This window comes from Babylonia areolata, chromosome 10 (genome assembly GCF_041734735.1).
Source record: "Babylonia areolata isolate BAREFJ2019XMU chromosome 10, ASM4173473v1, whole genome shotgun sequence".
NCBI classification, from domain to species: domain Eukaryota; kingdom Metazoa; phylum Mollusca; class Gastropoda; order Neogastropoda; family Buccinidae; genus Babylonia; species Babylonia areolata.
In genome coordinates this window covers 37735410-37755513 of record NC_134885.1, presented here as the reverse complement: position 1 = coordinate 37755513, position 20104 = coordinate 37735410, and the positions used below count along the sequence as shown (strand labels likewise).

Here is a 20104-nt window from a genome sequence, read left to right as displayed (position 1 = left end):
TGACTCCTACCCATAGCCCAGCATGAGTTGGACTCAATGGAAAGACAGGCCACACAGTCGAGGGTCATCCGTTTCACAGAGCCGAGTCTGTGGGTGTGCTCAGATTTACTGACCAACGCTGCAGGTGTATCTATCTGTTGGCATGGTCGATGCCGGGATGGTGTTGCTAAGAGTACAGCCTCAACAAGTCATCCCAAACCTAAATGGACCCCCATAGCAGCTTCTTCATCACCCCCCGTCATCACTGAAGTATAGAGAACAAAATATCCCAACTTCTGGGGTAGGAAAAAAAAAAGATGATTTCAACCTGGGGGTGATTGGGAAGGAGGGGGTGGGGGGGGGGGGGGGGTAGCACACTTCCATTGCAACATGTGATAGCTCTTTTTCCATACTAGTTACACAGCAGGCACTTTTCCCCTCTATGTTCCTGTCTTGCCACCAGGCTTTCAGGTCATCATTGCACTTTCCTCCTTCACACACCAGGCACTAAAACAGGTGTAGACGTGAAACTATCTAGGCACATAGGTACATGACATAGACAAATCCTGAAAATTACACGAGTTAGTGATATCTGGCAAAAGCAAAATTATATCTGGTATTCTGTGTACAAAATTGTGATGTGTATACCAATTTGTATATGGAATAGAACACGAAGATAAATAAAAACAGAGAACATCAAGATACCACACACAGATTTAAAATGGGGGAAAAACATGTACTAACAGTAGCAATAACAACACATACCATATGAACTGAAAGAGGATTGATTTATAAATTGACCCCACCCCCAAAAATTCCAATTTTTATGTCACATTCCTTTGCAGGAGATAAAAAACAAAACAAAACAAAAACAAGACCTCAAATTACTCAATACTAAAAATCTATTAAAAAAAAAAAAAAAGAAGTCCACAATGGCAACACTCCATCAATTATTCCAGTTGAACCAATGTACACGGTATACAATGGCCCTGCTCCAAAAACCAATCACATGCCAACAACAGATAACAATTGCACACTTCTGCAGTTTGACATGGGACCATATCAGCAATGCCCAACTGTGTAAAAAAAAAAAAAAAAAAAAAAAAATTCAATCCCATTAAACACAAAATTGTCAAACACACACACACACACAACAACAACTGCAAAACAACACAATTCATGATTTTTTTGCCTTTACCATTAAGCTCCTTAGGCAATGCAGACAAGTCTGTGCTGAGGATGTCAATTCTTTTGCTGAATTTGTCATACCCAGATTATGAACATATCGTTAAAAAGGATAACAAATACTATGAAGCCACACAATCAAAATACATTAAAATGGCCATATATAGGCGAACAGCACTGTAGAATAGTGCCCGGCCAGTGCCCCAATGTTTGCAACATCACAACCTAATCACTCGAGCAAAACAGCAAGGACAGCGCATCATAAACTGCACAAAAGAGAGGGAAAAAAGAGGTTCAGGCTTGCTGGAAAACAAGAAAAGGGAATGGATTGGGAAGGCAGAAAAAAAACGCCAGACAACCGTGCAGGAAGAAATAAGACAAACACATAACAAACAGCAGGAAAGAGAGAAGAAATTTTCCAGCTTAGAATTTCCAGAAGACCAGTACGCTGTTTTTACTGAAAGACCCCTGGCATTCCATCAGAGAGAGACATGGTAGGACTAACAAAAGAAGACCTCAAATTACTTGACACTCAAAAATAACAGTGCACAAAACCTTACTCTGCAAACAAATAACAAGGCAACAACAGCTAATAATTAAACCTACTCGTCATAGGTTTGATGGGCTGGTGTGTGTGGGAGGAGGGGTGGTGGGGGTGGGTGGTTAAAGTGGAATCATTTTCTGATTTTCTACCTTTAACTTTAAAGTGCTTTAAAAATCTATCGAACACCACTCCCAACACTCCAGTCACAGTCGGTGGAGAGCCCATCAGGGAGGTGGAGTCTTTCGTCTACTTGGGAAGTGTGGTTGACCGACAGGGAGGCACGGACCGAGACGTCACAGCCAGAATCGGCAAGGCAAGAACAGCTTTCATCATGCTCAAGAACATCTGGAGCAATCAGTATGAAAACCAAACTCTGCATCTTCAACTCCAATGTGAAGTCAATTCTGCTCTACAGATGCGAGACATGGCAGACAACACAGAGGATAAAGCAGAAGATTCAGACATTCTTCAACACCTGTCTGAGGCGCATCTACAAGATCCGATGGCAGGAGAAGATCCGAAACGAAGATCTGTGGGAGCGAGCGGGACAGGAACCAGTGGCCAAGCAGATACTGCGGAGGAAGTGGGGCTGGATCGGACACACCCTCAGGTAGCCAGCGTCCAGCATCACACGCCAAGCCCTGACCTGGAACCCACAGGGAAAGAGGAAGAGAGGCCAGCCTCACAACAGTTGGAGGCGAGATACCGAGGCAGAGCTGAAGCAGCAAGGGACCAACTGGACTGGAATGGCCAGAACAGCCCAGAACACAGTGCGATGGCGAGGGGTTGTCGATGGCCTATGCTCCACTAGGAGCGATGGGCAAAATGAATGAAAAATCTATCGCTCTCTCTGTGTTGGAGGGATGGGACAGGGGTCCTACTGAATATTAAATGACACAGACTGTGCCACCTTCACAACCTACACCCTGATTCAACCACACAGTCCACAACCAGTTTTGACGATCGCTACTCAGAAGCCATCAAAGTTTTGTAGATCTGAGAGATGCAATGCTCCTCCTCAATATGTGCACATACTGTGACCTCCACTCCACAGAAAAAAAATACCTCATCCACTCAGATGTGTAACAAAGGTAACAGCTTGGTCAAAGAATTAAAAAAACAAAACAAAAAAAACCCATCAATTACAAACCGGAGATGGTTTATCTCAGCTTAGTTATCAATTGCATATCTGCACTGCTTTTCACAACATCCAATATTATAATAAAAGTCTGTTTGAGCAAGAAACATTCACTAACACTGTTCATGCAAGACTTCTCCAACAACAGACATCAAAAAGTTTCCAAACCTTCACACATGATTGAAGACTACAGTTTTCCAACAACAACAAAAGTCTGTGATCAGCAGCAAAGAAATTTTAAGACTACTGTGTTTTGTATACTTTGACTTTTTTAACAACAGGTCTTTATGATATTATTGTTGCTCTCATCAGAAAATCAGGATCACCACAGTGCAGCACTGCCCGTATTTTTTCATTCTTGTTTTTTCTGTATGCATCTTTGTTTTAATAACAAAATGGGTTTTTCTTTTTAAAACAAAATTTTGCCAGAGACAACCCTTTTGTGACCACAGGGATCTTTTAACATGTGCTAAATGCATGCTGCAAATGTGACCTCGGTTTATCATCTGTTGTGAAAGACTAGCACCCAGACCATCACTAAAAAGTGTAGTGGAGGCACGGAGTAAATATCCTGGTCCATATTTGGAACTCGAACCTATGGGCACTCGCTTCTTAGCTGGGAGCATAACCACTAGGCCACCCCTTTGGGTTGCTCACTCAACCTCAAAATAAAGCAAGCAAATCAGAAGCTGAGGAGAGGGGAAGTGGAACATTCTGAAAAAAAAAAAAAAAAAAAAAAAAAAAGCTTCAAAGCAATATCATTGTCTGAAAGCATAAAAGCTAACAATTTTATGTACACAAAACACATTACCGAAAATATCACATTCAAGTGTGGATTCTGCCTCTAACAACAGATCATACATGGAAATATCTGGAAATCTGTGCAAGGTGCTTTTTTGCTGGCCATGCTATTGCCCAATGTAATGCTAACTAAATGTAAAAACATTTTCGAAGAAAAATAAGTAATGTGGATACTTTGAAAATATGCCTACTCCACTCATTTCTGCTCTTGATATGACTTGCATCATACCACAGCCCCATACAAAACTCTGCTGCCCAACTCATCCTCAGAAAGAAAAGATCTGAGCACATCACTCCTCTTTTGCAAGATCTCCACTGGCTCCCGGTCTCACACTGAATAAAGTACAAGATCAGCACTCTATGTTACAGATGTATTCCACAGCCCCATACAAAACTCTGCTGCCCGACTCATCCTCAGAAAGAAAAGATCTGAGCAAATCACTCCTCTTTTGCAACATCTCCACTGGCTCCCTGTCTCACACTGAATAAAGTACAAGATCAGCACTCTATGTTACAGATGTATTCACAAAACTGTCCCTTCCTATCTCTGCGGCTGCCTTCACCTCTACACTCCATCTCGCTCACTACGATCGGCTTTGGATCCACTCTGTTTACGCATACCCAGATTCAAACACTCGACTACTGGCCGCCATTCCTTCTCTGTCTCTGGGCCTTGCATTTGGAATGAACTTCCTCTTTCGCTTCGTCAAGTCTCCACTCAGCTCTTTCAAGTCTGGCCTTAAAAACCCACCTCTTCCCAAAATAGCCTCCCTTCCCTGCCTCTTCCTTGTCTTTAGTTTCTCCAGTTTTAGAGTTATGCATGCGTGTGAATGACTGGTGCGAAAGCGCTTTGATTTGTCTCTGCACAAGATTCAGCGCTATATAAATACCATTATTATTATGATGATGATATTCATCAACCGACATGGAGATTTTTGCTTATAGTCCAGCCAAGGGCATGGGACTATATTCCTGGAACTGCTGGAAGCAATCATTACACATGAATTAACAAATCATTACATGCATTAACAAATGAACACCCCTGTCATTTGATTTTCATCCTCTGCTTTCTGAGACTTACAGTTCATAAATGACCCACTACACTGCTTGCTTTGTGAAGTGAAAAGATTGCTTCATACAATGCTTAAACACACACATTTATATATGCGTCATAACAGCTGCGTAAGAGTGACCCTGGCAACGTGTAAACAACTCATCCCTTGAGGAAGGAACGAGACTGTTTCGAAAATTTGGAATACGTGACAGATTGATGTGTTTGTTTTCATCTCTCTCTCTCTCTATATATATATATATATGTGTGTGTGTGTGTGTGTGTGTTCGAAAAAAAAAGAAATTTAGGTTAGAAAATATAACTTGTTAAAAACCCTCATAAACAGTATTACACAATTCTTCACCGCACATAAAAACAGATCAGTTTACTCCACCACATGAACATGACATACAAAACAGCAAAGCAGCAGATTCCACGCACAATTCAAAGGACAGGACATCACCCTTTACTCTGGCAGTACACTGGACAATCATCACAACCATCTGCATTAGCTTCCAAAACCACACCAACGTACCAAAGGCAAAGCGGGTGCATAAAACTACTCCCAGTTTCTCAGACTTTGTGGGACGACACTGACCTGGAATGTCTTGTTTCTGCATTAATTGTGTGACTTCAAGCGACGGATTTGTTGCTTGTAGCCCTGCTAACCTGCACGGGGCTGTATCAGGACTGCCCGGCGACAAAACCATGTCACAGCTGAGTTTTTTTGAAAAATCTACAAAACAACACAGTTCTGGACACTTACCTTCACCATTAAGCTCCTTAACTCTCACCACCAAGTTTCTGTGTGAAAAACACTCTCAAGCACCAGATATTTCAGACACCATGCTCTCAGTCACAGGCTTCGGTTCATGTCAAAACAACACATTGGACTTGTTCATTTCAAACTCGGTCAGGGGGCAAAGGTCAGTCATTGTTCTAGCGGTGGGAAACCGGTTGCGGCTGTCAAGCTTTGTTATAACGTGAAAAATCATCTTTTCAACATGACCTCTTGGTGTTGACCAAAGTCGCCTATGGCAGTGCACTGTCTAGACAACTGAATTCGCCTATGGTGGTGAAAGAGTTAAGGCAAACAGGCTGCGCTGAGAATGTCAGCCACAGTTCGTATTTCATCTTAACCATTAAGCTCCTTAAGGCAAGTCGGTCATGCTGAGGACATCAGCCATTCCACTTAATTCGCCAGCTCCAGATTGCAACAACAACAAAATCATTTAAAAAAAAGGATTTTAAATACTTCAAAGCAACACACACAAATACAATATATATATATATATATCTGAAGGCTAAAACAGGTAAATAACACTGCAGAATGTATTGCTAGTGCCCATTCCAGTGTTTACATCTCAATACCTCACTACCTAATCACCAGAACAAAACACCAGACAGTACATCATAGACTGTTGAAAATAGAGAGAGAAAAAAAAAATCCAGTCTTTTTGGAAATAAGAAAGGGGAATGGACTGGGAAGGCAGAAAAAGCAGACAATAGAGAAGGAAGAAGAAGAAAAAAATCCAGTCTTTTTGGAAATAAGAAAGGGGAATGGACTGGGAAGGCAGAAAAAGCAGACAATAGAGAAGGAAGAAGAAAAAAAATCCAGTCTTTTTGGAAATAAGAAAGGGGAATGGACTGGGAAGGCAGAAAAAGCAGACAATAGAGAAGGAAGAAGAAAAAAAAAAAAAAAGAGAGGAAATTTCTGGCACAGAATTTCCAGAAAGCAGGGATGCTATTTACACTGAAAGACCCCCGGCATCCCACAGGAGAAGGGTGTGGGGATGTCACATTTCAAGGAATTCTGCACATTGCTGATCTCTCTACACACCAAGTTTCAAAGCGGAATAGTAAAGATGATGACGATAATGATGACTGTAATAGTAATAACAACAGTAATAATAATAATGGTGATGATGTGCATGTCCAAAAGGCATCATCTGGATCGATATCTTTCTTTTCTTTTTTTGTTTGTTTTTGTTTTGCTATTGTTATTGTCTGCTATCTGTTCTTTGTCAAATGTGTTTCTGTTCTATGTACAATGTAATAATTGAAGTTTAAAAAATATTTCTAAACGTTTGAAAGTGGTCTATTTAACAGTATACAAGAGGAGTTGCCATAACAAGGCTCACAACACCAATAATCTGAGAGAGATAGATGGACAGAAAGGGGGGAGGGGAGAGAGAGAGAACGAGAAGAAGAGACAGAGAGAGAACTAAAGAGGTGAGTGACCATGACAATATTCAACAGGCTAAAAAGCCTTAACACCCACACACACACACACAAAAATGGATAAGAATATTCAAATTCTTGCCAATCTGCACAGACTATTTTCACCATCATGCTAAACTGAACAGAATTCATCTGAAGGCGTGAAAGTTATTTCATAAGTAAGGCAGACGGACCAATCAACGGACGGAGTAAAAAAAAAAAAAATTTTTTAATCTTAACACTCCTTACTTTCAACAGAGAGCTTTTTTTTTTTCTTTTTTTTTGTATTTTCTTGATTTCAAAATGCACTTCAACTTTTCACAGTAACAGTGACGATAAAAACAGGCAGAAATATCACCCAGGAAAAAAACAAAGAGTCCCAGGGATGTTATTGAAACAGATAATTATCAAACATGATCACTTTGGACTCAAAGAGGTCACTAAAGCAAGGCCGTATTTTTTTCCCTCTGGAATGTTTCTGAACAGACAGTTATAAAACATGATTATATTAGACTCAACAATGACACAAGGCCATATTTTCACAGCTCTCTAGATTCACAAACACCTATCTTTGCACAATGGATACCAGACACAATTAATGAACAAAAATTTTTAAAAAAAGAAAAGAAATTACAGTGAACTTCCAATCACAAATGATATAAAAAAACAAATTTTTAAAAAGTAAAAGAAAAAAACTGTAAAAAAAACACAAAAAACAACAACAACAAAAAACACAGACGAGATCAAAAGGATGATGAAATGTTTCATAATGAACAAATCCAATAATTTTGTTAAAAAAATCATAATTTTTTTAAAAGGCACACAACTTTTTAAGCTCATAACGCTTAGCGCCAATCATAAATCCTCGTCCATGCACGCAAACACATACACAGACACAAAAAATCGTATTCCTGTACAAAAAAAAAGAAAAAAAAAAAAAAAGGCTCTGGATTTGCTCCACTACACCTTTTTCTTACCCCCTGTATAACATGCAGAAGTTCTTTTTTTTTTTTTTTTGATTGTGCTGTAATTTTGTTGTATTACATTCTTTTTTTTCTCTTTTTTTTAATCAAACTACTTCTTCTTCTGCGTTCACTCGTATGCACACGAGTGGGCTTTTACGTGTATGACCGTTTTTACCCCGCCATGTAGGCAGCCATACTCCGTTTTCGGGGGGGTGCATGCAAATCAAACAAAATACACTGATTACATCAAGTTTTGTTTTGTTTTTTTTTTTTGTTTTTTTTACACAGTTAACATCAAGAGCAGTTACACAGAGCAGAACAACTGTACATTATTGGATACTCTTTCTAATGTGTGCTGTTCAGCATCATGAAGGTCAAGTCCAAAAAATGTATGTTTGTTGTTATTGTTTTTCAAACCGTCTGAATCTTGCTGCACATGACATCAACTATGGCCTGGAGTGATGGCCTACAGGTAACGCGTCAGCCTAGGAAGTGAGAGAATCTGAGCGCGCTGGTTCGAATCACGGCTCAGCCGCCAATATTTTCTCCCCCTCCACTAGACCTTGAGTGGTGGTCTGGACGCTAGCCATTCAGATGAGATGATAAACCGAGGTCCCGTGTGCAGCACACACTTAGCATACGTAAAAGAACCCACGGCAACAAAAGGGTTGTTCCTGGGAAAATTCTGTAGAAAAATCCACTTTGATAGGAAAAACATATAAAACTGCACACAGGAAAAAATACCAAAAAAATGGGTGGCACTGTAGTGTAGCAACACACTCTCCCAGGGGAGAGCAGCCCGAATTTCACACAGAGAAATCTGTTGTGATAAAATGAAATACAAATACAAACTACGCGTCAAGCTATATCTGCTATCACACGCTCAACAGTTCCTAGAAGAATCGGCTCAGTCATATACTGTTATCTCACAAACTCATCAGCCTCATGTCCAAGCAAGTGCTCATTCATTTTTGTTGCAAATATCATTTTCAAACAAACACCCGAGCAATGCTCAGGATTCAAGTTTCAAACTGGTTGTTCGGACTTTTCAATCAAGTAAAGAAACGACAGTGTTAAAGTTTACCACAGACACACGGACACACACACACACACACACACACACCCGAAACAGGGTTATTACACAGACTCACTTTTGCTTACACAAGTGAGTCAAAAACTAGCAAAAAGCACACAACCTCATGATAAACAACCAGGCAATGACGCTGAGTGGAGATCTGGATTTCTTCTTTCTTTTATCACCTTTTTTTTTGCTGGTTTGTGTGTGTGTGTGTGTGTGTGTGTGTGTGTGTGTGTGCTTATGTTTAGGATCAAAGCAGGAAGGTAATGTTTCACTCCATTCTCTGTGGTCCTCAGCCAGTCTACTGGTGTCACTCCATCGTCTGTCGATAAGTGTGAATTTTCTCTCCACCGATTACTGCTAATTCCATCTTGGGACGTCATCTCTTTCTCCAGCTGGTAGGTATCCAGTTCATGGCTTGGTGTGTAATTATTGTTGTGGGGGGAGGGTGGGACAGGGGGGGGGTGTGGGGTGAGCCTCAGTATTTGTCCCAGCCAGTGATGGGTGCCAGAGCCGAATGGTTAAAGCATTGGACTTTCGATCTGAGAGTCCCGGGTTCGAATCACAGTGACGACGCCTGGTGGGTAAAGGGTGGAGATTTTTACGATCTCCCAGGTCAACATATGTGCAGACCTGCCAGTGCCTGAACCCCCTTCGTGTGTATACGCAAGCATAAGATCAAATACGCACGTTAAAGATCCTGTAATCCATGTCAGCGTTCGGTGGGTTATGGAAACAAGAACATACCCAGCATGCACACCCCCGAAAGCGGAGTATGGCTGCCTACATGGCAGGGTAAAAACAGTCATACACGTAAAAAGCCCACTCGCGTATATACGAGTGAACGTGGGAGTTGAAGCCCGCGAACGCAGAAGAAGAAGAAAAAGAAGAAGTCCCAGCCACTGGAGATGTTGTCTGCAGGTGATGGCTGACACAAGAGGTCTATGGGATCTCTCTCTCTCTCTCTCTCTGACCTTCATTTGGGATGAAATCATGCCTTTTGATGCAAAGGATCCTGTGTACCCATTTGGTGTTAAAGGTGTCCACTTTTTTTTCTCCTGTGTGCTTCTTTGCTTGCCAGGATTCGCAGCTGAGAACAGCTTAAAATCGAATAAATTATTTTAAAATAAATAACTAAACAAAATTTTCAACAAGAATCACCTAATTTGGGCATTCAGCAAAGCTAATTCAATAACAAGGAAATCTCCTGCATGAGAAAAATCACTTGTCGTTTTTAATTAAGCCTGATGAATTGGAGATGCACCAGACAAAAATTAAATGAAAATATATTAGACTTAAGACGTAAATAGCATTATCACTGTTGCGAACCTGTAACCACGATGGACAGATAAACAATATCAAATAACTTAAAATAAACATCAACACCATAACAAGTATAACTGAAACAGAAAATGCTCACTCACACACACTCTCTCTCTCTCTCTCTCTTTCACACATATATTCAAAATAACAATAATAATAATAATAAAAGAAAAACCGAAGACATCCCTCTACAAGCACTTAATCATTACCCTGAAAGTACATTCACTTTTCATGCATCAATCATTTTTAATATTCTCAAGCAGACCAATCGCACAACAAAATAATGTATTAAGAATGCAAAATTCATTCCAGAAAACTGTACAATCATAAGCAACAACCAAAGCATACTTGTTAAATGAACATGCACTGCTTAGATTTGAAACAAACAACGACGAGAAAAAAACACAAAAAACACGAAAAACCCCAATCCTATACATCAGAAGAAAATCTGTATAAAAAAAAATCCCATCCTGAATTGCCAAAACAAAAATATACACAGTGATTGGAATGAAGAATGTCAGCAAAACAGCAACTGCGAAAGATCACAAAAGATCACCACGCTAAAAAAACAAAACAAACATGTACTGAAGATGCATGAAATTTGAACGCCCCCCTCCCCACTTCCCCCACCCAATAAAAAATGAATAAAAAAATTGTAGCAAACAGGATGAGTGATGTCATTAATCCTTCCGTTTCCTAGAGCACTAGAACTTGCCTCATGACAATCATCACACATGCCAAACTAGAGCACTAGAACTTGCCTCATGACAATCATCACACACGCCAAACTAGAGCACTAGAACTTGCCTCATGACAATCATCACGCACGCCAAACTAGAGCACTAGAACTTGCCTGATGACAATCATCCCGCACGCCAAACTAGAGCACTAGAACTTGCCTCATGACAATCATCACACACGCCAAACTAGAGCACTAGAACTTGCCTCATGACAATCATCACACACGCCAAACTAGAGCACTAGAACTTGCCTCATTACAATCATCCCGCACGCCAAACTAGCGCACTAGAACTTGCCTCATGACAATCATCACGCACGCCAAACTAGAGCACTAGAACTTGCCTCATGACAATCATCCCGCACGCCAAACTAGAGCACTAGAACTTGCCTCATGATAATCATCCCGCACGCCAAACTAGCGTAAAGGTACTCTCCCTTCTCTCTGTACAGCGCTGCCAACCAACACACATGCACCAACAAGAAAATCACAGACACTACAGCACAGTTGTTTCGATGGTATCAAATCAATTCAACCTATAAATCATAAGGCCGACATTTCACATCATGTCAGAAAAAAAGTACACCTCAAAACCCCATATATTTTCTCTTTAACAGGACTCTAAATTTCCTACTATTCACACTTAAAAAACAAAAACAAAAAAAAACAACAGAAAACGAAAAAAACAAATGATTAATTGTAACGAAACCAGAGGACAAGAGAGAGACCTGAGTCAAAAACAAACAGTAACAAAGTAATTAAACAAATACAAAATGAAAAGCAACAACAACTCAAAGCCCTTCGTCGTCCCGGAATGCGTTTTCATCCTCATCCAGCTTGAACGGTCGGTTCAGTTTCTGGAAACTGTTGCGGCGGAAGGCGATGCAAGCAAAGGTCACTCCAAGGATAGTTCCCAGAAGCAGACAGCCCACCCCCACCCCCGCCACTGTGTCTGGAACCAATCATTGACCACGTTTTTTTTTGCCTAATAATTTCAAACAATTTATTATTGATACTTCCATACCACCTATTCACGGTCAGAGATGCATGCTCTAAACACCTTGCAAACACGGAGTCATTGGCACAACAGTCTGCCTGTCTGGGTAAAGTGACTGAGAGCTCCTTTAGGTGCTTATCATTTGCTTCCTCCGTCATAGAGAGAGAGAGAGAGAGAGTGTGTGTGTGCATGTGCGTGTGCATGTGTGTTGCATAAATCACATTATATAAAGATTATCATTTCTGAGAGTGCTGATAGTAGAAACGAAGCATAGTGATACTTTCTTTTTCTATTACCTTCAATAGTTTGAGAGGTATGACTGAAATATTGCATATTGTATACTGCTTTTTTTTTTCACAACAGGTTTCTCTGTGTGTGAAATTCTGGTTGCTGTCCCCTAGGGAACCATATGATTTAAAGTGCGATCTTTTCCATTTTTTCTGGAAATTTTCTCAGCAAACTGCACAGAAAAGTAAACCAGAAGTGATAGGGTTAACGCACTCTGGACAATGGAACGCTATGGTTTTCCTGACATAAGGTAGTGTTCTGGATGACGGAATGCTATAGCAGTTTCGACAATTAAATTTTTTTCCAAGTTTTCCTCATGGGGTAGCATAAAAATCGCAGCTACACAGGGCATTCGGTCGAATGGAAAGTTTCTTCATGAAGTTCCATAACTATACACTCGCTGGCCAGCCGCTGACCTTGGTACCCCACATGACGAGCTAATCTGCATATGTATCAAAAATGACATCACAGCCAAAGCAAGTGGAAATTTTTGGAGCAAAGTAGATCACAACAGCGGCTTTTTACTGCTGCTAAAGGGATTGAAATGCTTCAAACTGATGGTTTTGACATCGACAAGGATGATGAAGACATTGAATAAAGTATCTGCAGTGAAGAAAGCTACCAGCAAGAAGTTACTGACAGTGACTCAGCTTCTGAGGGCTGTGAAGAGAGGGAGGGGGGTGGGTGTACACACGACGTGAGGGTCAGTTGGTCAAGTACTGGGAGTTTCATTCAGGGGAAAGCAAGGGAGAAAACTATTCGTCCAGAGTGAGTTAAGCACTGAGTCACATAAGATAAGATGAGAATAACTTTATTACCTCCAACTGGAGAAATTTGGTCAGGTGCATTATCACAACATAGACAAGTAAACAACATGGAGACCATAACTGTAAAAGCCAACAACAGCCCCTACAAATATTACGAAGATACAAATGTAAAAAAATATCACATACATCGTTTCATACATACATCCACACACTGTAGGTAATAACTAGTATTCTTAATGTAAAAACAGAAAGAATTAAGAAACATTATTTGAATATAATTATAAACATAGCCTACTATACTGCACATTGATTATAATAGACAGATAAGATAAGAATAAAGATGAATTGCGGAAAAACCACAACCAGATAATCAGCACACACCTGCACCCCCCCCACCCCCACCCCCCACACACACACACGCGGATAACTTGATTAAACAAGAGTAATAAACATCTGCCTTTCTTCTTCATGTAATCAACAGCAGACTGCCGAACACACAAAGTTATGTTTGTTTTTTGTTGCTGCTGTTCTTGGGTTGTTGTTTTGTTGTTCTTTTTTTTTTTTTTTTGGTTTCCATCTCACCCTGTGTTTATCCTCTCACTTTGACTGCTAAGACATCTATGCTTATCAACTTCGGTTGCTCACTTTTCTTCTCCACCACGGAAGTACTTTTGATCCCGTGTTTTCGTCAGGCGGATCCATCTTTTGTTTTTCTTTCTCCTCTAATTTACTGAGCTGTGAGTCAACCCAGTCTTTGTGTGCGGACGCCACGTCTTGCTTTTTTCGTTAGCAGACGACACAACTAAATGCAACTGGAATAGGCACTGTATTGTTGTATTACTCTTTTATCACGATGTATTTCTCAGTGTAAAATTTGGGATGCTCCCCACCTCCACCCCCACAACAGAGAGCGTATCACCACAGTGCACTGCTACTCTTTTTTTTTTTCCTCTCTCTCTTTTTCCTGTCTGTTAAGTGCATTTGTTTTTCAATATCAGGGGAATTTTTCTTCAGAATTTCCCCCAAGGACAACCCTTTTAATAATAATAATAATAATAATAATGTACATTTATATAGCGCCCTTTCTAAGAGCCCAGGGCCCTTTACTTGAAAGAAAAATATTACAAGTTACATAAAACATTCATGACCACTCTTTCTCAAAGAATGTTCACCATAGGTACTTGTATTGACATGAGGAAGTTTCAAAAGGTAACAGTCAGAGGAAGAGCGGAGATTTCTTGCAGGAGTGTAAACACTGATAAGGTCAGAAAGATATGTAGGTCCTGCAGAGATGAAAGCAGAATAGCAGAGACACGCAACTCTGTATTTAATTCTCGCTTCAATGGGGAGCCAATGTAGAGTGCGGAGGTGAGGAGAAATGTGATCAGTATGTGGGACTCTGAGAGTCAGACGGGCAGCACTGTTTTGAAGTTTTTGAATTCGCAGAAGAAATATTATGTGGACATCTTATGAGAAGAGAATTACAGTAATCAATTCGAACAGCACAAAAGCAGAAATGAGAGTTTTAGTAGTTTCAACAGAAAGGTACTGATGGATAGAGTTGATGCGATGAAGTTCACAACTGACTATGCGTATCAGATTTACTACCTGAGCATGCATGCTGAGGTTTGAGTAAAGAATGACTTTTGTTGCTGCTGGGTCTTTCACATGAGTTAAATGCATGCTGCACACGGGGACCTCGGTTCATCGTCTAGTCCGAATGACTAGCACCCACACCACCACTCAATGGAGTGGACGGGGTGAGGGGGAATACAAAAATCCCAGTCCATTTTATGGGAATCGAACTGGTGGACACTCGCTGCATAGTAGGGCGCATTACCACCAGACCACCGCTCCTCCTCAAACATGAACACAGTGACGCTACTGTTCATTTTACTCTGCAGAATCCAGACATGTAATGATGTATTTCACTGTGCAGATTTATCTGTGTGGAATCACCACATGCATACACACTCACTCAAGCACGCATGCTCACACATACACGCACACACCCATACACATTACACGTCTAAAAAAAAAAAATCTTAATTACTTGGGGGAAAAACAAACACCCACATGTACACACCCACATACTCACACCCCCCACCGCCCCCCCAACACACATACCTACATTCACAAACACACACACTCACATACACATCCTCCACCCCCTATCCATCCCCCCCCCCCTCACACACACACACACCTGCATAGAAGTGGTTGACGGTGTGGGGAGTGTAGGCAGTCCTGTGCAGCACATGGTGGATGAGGAAGCTCCAGGAATTGCTGGAGAACTTGGCACTGTCCTCCGACATGCCAAAGGTCAGGTCCTCCCCATACCACAGGGACAGGCCTGCGTCAGTGACAAACACACACACCCTTGGTAAAACTATGTCATATTCTTTTTTATAAACCTTGTTTGTTTTTTTAGTATCAGTAGAGCAAAGTGAGTACAGTCTTCAGAACAATCGAATTCAGACCCCCCCAAGGCTGATCTTATGTACTGTGGGAATGGGCACAACAGCCAAGTGAGTAAAGTGCTGGACTTTTAATCTGACTAGGGGTCCCAGGTTCCAGTCCCAGTCCCAGTGCCTGGTGGGTAAAGGGTGGAGATTTTTCCGATCTCCCAGGTCAACAGATGTGCAGACCTGCTAGTGCCTGAATCCCCTTCGTTTGCATACGCACGCAGAAGATCAAATACACATATGAAGGATCCAGTAATCCATGTCAGCGTTCAATGGGTTATGGAAACAAGAACATACCTGGCATGCACGCACCCCCCTCCTCCTCCACTGGACGCCCTCGCCCCCCCTTTCCTTCCCCACCCAAAAGAGTCGAGTATGACTGCCGACAAGGTGGGGGTAAAAACAAACACTTAAAAAGCCCACTCTTGTATACCAGTGAACGTGGTTGTCACAGCCCATGACAAAGGAGAAGAAGAACTAGGATTGGTGTTTATATTCAGAAGTGCTCAGATCATTAACCCTTTGAGTTTGAGCCCTGACCACCGCTTTACTGGTGGTAGAGAAAAATGACATAATGCCTAGCCACCAGTTGAGCAGTGCGTAAACACTTGTGTCGTGTTTTGCTATTAGTTGACTTATATTGAAGAGCCAATCAGAAAAACCATAATATTATGACGTCAGCGAACGTAGTACCAACATGGCCGCGCCTTTTCACTGTGTTTTGTGCATGTGCTTTGGATAAAAAAGATCGATTTCTACCATGAAGTGTGCAGAGTCTCAACCTGACACGCCTCCTTTTATCAACTGATTCTGCATGCTCAGATTCATTTTCAACATCACTATCTGTAGCAAAATCATCCAATTTGAATTCCACCTCACTATCAGAGTAATCATTGTCATACTCTACTTCCGATAAATCATCAAGCGTATCAATTACTTGCTGCGTTGTGTACAGTTGTTTTCTCGCACGTTTTGTCCCTGATTTCTGCCCTGACGGGCCACGCTGAGACTCTGCACGCTTCAAGTGTTTACGCACCACTCAACCAGTGGCTAGGCATTATGTCATTTTTCTCTACCACTGGTAAAGTGGTGGTCAGATCTCAAAGGGTTTAATACCAATTATTTGCAAATTTTGGCTCAGGAGCTCAGGTAGAAGGGTTAAAATTGCTCAGGAACTCTGGGCTCAAAGGGTTAAGGTTACTTGCCACTGACTGACAAAACAGCCCAACAGTGAAGCAACATCGTCAACATTTTCAGCAGCTCTGTGAACTGTAGACACGTCCGACCCTCAGTGATCCACTCAACTTTATGAAACACCCCAACAGCAGTGGTGGCCTACTGGTATCACACCCACCCAGGAAGCAAGAGAATCTGAGCATGTGGGATCAAATCCCATACTGGCCACAATTTTCTCCCCTTCCACTAGACCTTCGGTGGAAAATGGGCTGGACGTTAAAATTCTGTAGAAAATTACACTTTGATAGTAAAACAAATACACTTGCACACCCGGGGGGGTTGGGGGAGGAAGAGAAAGAAAAACAAAGCATTTCACTGTGACAATGCACTCTCCTCTGAGAGAGAAGCACTAATTTCACGAAACGAAATCTGCTGTGACAAGAAAGTAATACTGTACAATACATAATACACATGTTAAAGTTTACCACAGACACACACACACACAGACACACAGACACACACACAGACAACCGAACACCGGGTTAAAACATAGACTCACTTTGTTTACACAAGTGAGTCAAAAAACAATACACACAAACACACACATGCGCACGCACACACGCACGCACACACACACACACAGACCACATGCTAACACCCTGACGTCCCTGACAGCAGATTTATACCGATGTACAAGTGTCACCGTTCAATGGACAGACATCCAGTCATTCTCTCACAGACTTGCACTCCCTCACCTTTGAGCTCCAGGTCTGACACCAGCTGGTACTTGATGAGCAGGGTGGTGAAGTTCTCAAACCACAGCTGGGCCGTGTTGTTCTGCAACAGGAGGAAGGTGGCAGGGTGGTTAGGACGCTCCTCTGCCGTGCCAGTACAGTGTCCGAGAGGGTCTGGGTTCAAATCCCAGCTTTGCCCTTTCTCACCAAGTTTGACTGGAAAATCAAACTGAGAGTCTAGTCATTTGGATGAGACGATAAAACTGAGGTCCCGTGTGCAGCATGCACTTGGTGCAGTGAAAAAAGAAAACCATGGCAACACAGGTGTTGTCCTCTGGCAAAGTTCTGTAGAAGAAACCCACTCTGATAGGTAACACAAATACATATGCATGCACTTAAGACCTGACTAAGCACATTTAGTTAAGCCACTGGTTAGGATTCTGCCTAGCACTCTACCAGAAGTGGTGCTGCATATACGGATTTGTCCAAACGGAGTGATGCCTCCTGAGAAACTGAAACTGTTCTTTAATAATAATAATAATAAAAGTTTATTTCCCCTGCACCTTTAATCATTACACAATAATGCTCAAGGCACATCACATGAGTAAAATAAACAAAAAGAAAACATTTTACACAAAAATCCCAGCCTCAAGCAAAAATCTCCAAAACTATCTCTGGCGAACAACGTACAGTCACCCCAATCAAACAGTGAACAAAAACAATCATTATCATCCATGCAAAAGCAATACCAAGCACCCACCCACGCACACAGTCAAACAAATGCACACAGACACAGACGCAAACACACACACACACACATATATATATATATATAGAGAGAGAGAGAGAGAGCGAGAGAGAGAGAGAGAGAGAGAGAGAGAGAGAAATCTATATCTTATTTCTAAGATGCAGAGAGTAAGTTGTTAAAGTTGGTGACCTCACCTCCTCCACATGTATTCTCAACATAGGCGCCCCACAGGGATGTGTTCTATCCCCACTATTGTACTCACTATTCACACATGACTGTGCATCTCGTAATGAATGTAACACCACAGTCAAGTTTGCCGACAATACTACTCTAGAAGGGCTGATTACGAACAGTGATGAGTCAAAATATAGGGAAGACGTACTAGGACTTGTCAGCTGGTGTGATCAAAACAACTTAGAACTCAACATATCAGAAACAAAAGAATTAATTGTTGATTTCAGAAAGACCAGATCTGACCCCTAACCACTTGTTACTGAAGACAAGCAAGCAGAGATTATCAGCGAATTTAAATTTCTCGGACTGATCATTTCCAATGATTTGAAATAGGAGAAAAATATGGAAAAAATTGTTAAAAAAAATTGTTAAGAAAGCACAACAGCACCTGTACTTTCTTCAGCACCTCAAAAAGTTCGGAATTAGAAAAGAAATCATGGTTGATTTCTACCGAGCAGTCACCGAAAGCGTGTTAACCTTCGCTATTACTGCTTGGTACGGAAACATTTCCAAGGCAGAAGTCGCAGTCCTGAACAGAATCGTAAAAACTGCCACCAAGATTACCAGGGCTGCCACCAAGATTACCTGGGCTGATAGACAACATATATTATTAGTGGATATTATAAGCGGCTACTCAAAAAAGCAAAATCAATCAGCCAGGACAAATCACATTCAGCTTTTGGGATTTTCGAGATGCTTCCCTCTGGTCGTCGGTACAAAAGTATAAATACGAAAGCCAATTGCTTCGCCAATAGCTTTTTCCCCAAAGCAGTCAATGCCCGATCTCTTGAACAAATCCAGCATGATTAAAGAGAGTTGTGCAATCAACAACCACTTACCTGAAGATCTAGTCATCAGCCGCATCTACATGTGATATGCAGCTTATGTTTAACTCACTCGCTGCCATTGTCCGCATATGCGGACATCGTCGGAGAAAGCGTTGGATGCCAATGTCCGCATATGCGGACTTGGATTTTAAAAAGTCGTGCTGTCGGAGTGACGCGTCGGATGCGAAAATCAAAAGCAGATGTGATATCTTACGTCACCTCTGGTCAGCTTTTCATTCACACACGCTGCGTGTGTGTCACGATAAGCTCAACCGCAGTTGATAACAAAGCGTGCCCCCTGTCAGCTTTGTAAGTTGTTTGACAAGATGGCGTCACGTCGAAGTGTTCGACACGGTCGGAGAGGTGAAATGTTACTCAGCGTCGAAGATGCTTTGGAAATGATTCAAACTGAAGGCTCTGATGTCGAAGGAGATAATGTTGATTCTTCAGACAGTGAATTTGAACCAGATCCCGATGAACAAGAAATAGATTCAGTCGCTGAAGAGAGTGTTTACAATGGAGAGGAAAGTGAGGAACATGTGCCAGCAGATGAGACACAGACGACAAAACCACTGAGGAAACGGACGATTTTGCAAGTGTTTTCACCAGTGATTGGACTGACAATTTTTCCTTTTTCCCTCTTGCACATCCCTTCACTGGCATACCAGGTTTGTCAGCTAACTGGCCAGTCAACACCCAGCCGGTTGAGTTTTTTTCTTTGTTCTTTGATTTTCATTATGTAGAGACAATATATTCTTTTGTATGTGTGAATTTCAACTTTCTTCACCACCTGTTCATACTTCATTGCATGCACTAGATCTTCAGTTCCTCAAATAGTGTTAGAA

At 41.5% G+C, this 20104-nt stretch overlaps 1 protein-coding gene across 1 annotated transcript in view; it reads right to left on the bottom strand.

Moving 5' to 3' along the window:
* Positions 1 to 5141: 5141 nt before the first annotated feature.
* LOC143286990 (di-N-acetylchitobiase-like) overlaps positions 5142 to 20104 on the bottom strand; it is a 43721-nt gene continuing 28758 nt past the window's right edge. The window contains exons 7-9 of the mRNA XM_076594983.1: positions 17472 to 17553; positions 15282 to 15428; positions 5142 to 11975 (exon numbers count right to left, since the gene is read on the bottom strand). Of these exons, the coding sequence (XP_076451098.1) occupies positions 11815 to 11975; positions 15282 to 15428; positions 17472 to 17553 (390 nt within the window). The 3' untranslated portion in view covers positions 5142 to 11814. The remainder of the gene's footprint in view (positions 11976 to 15281; positions 15429 to 17471; positions 17554 to 20104) is intronic.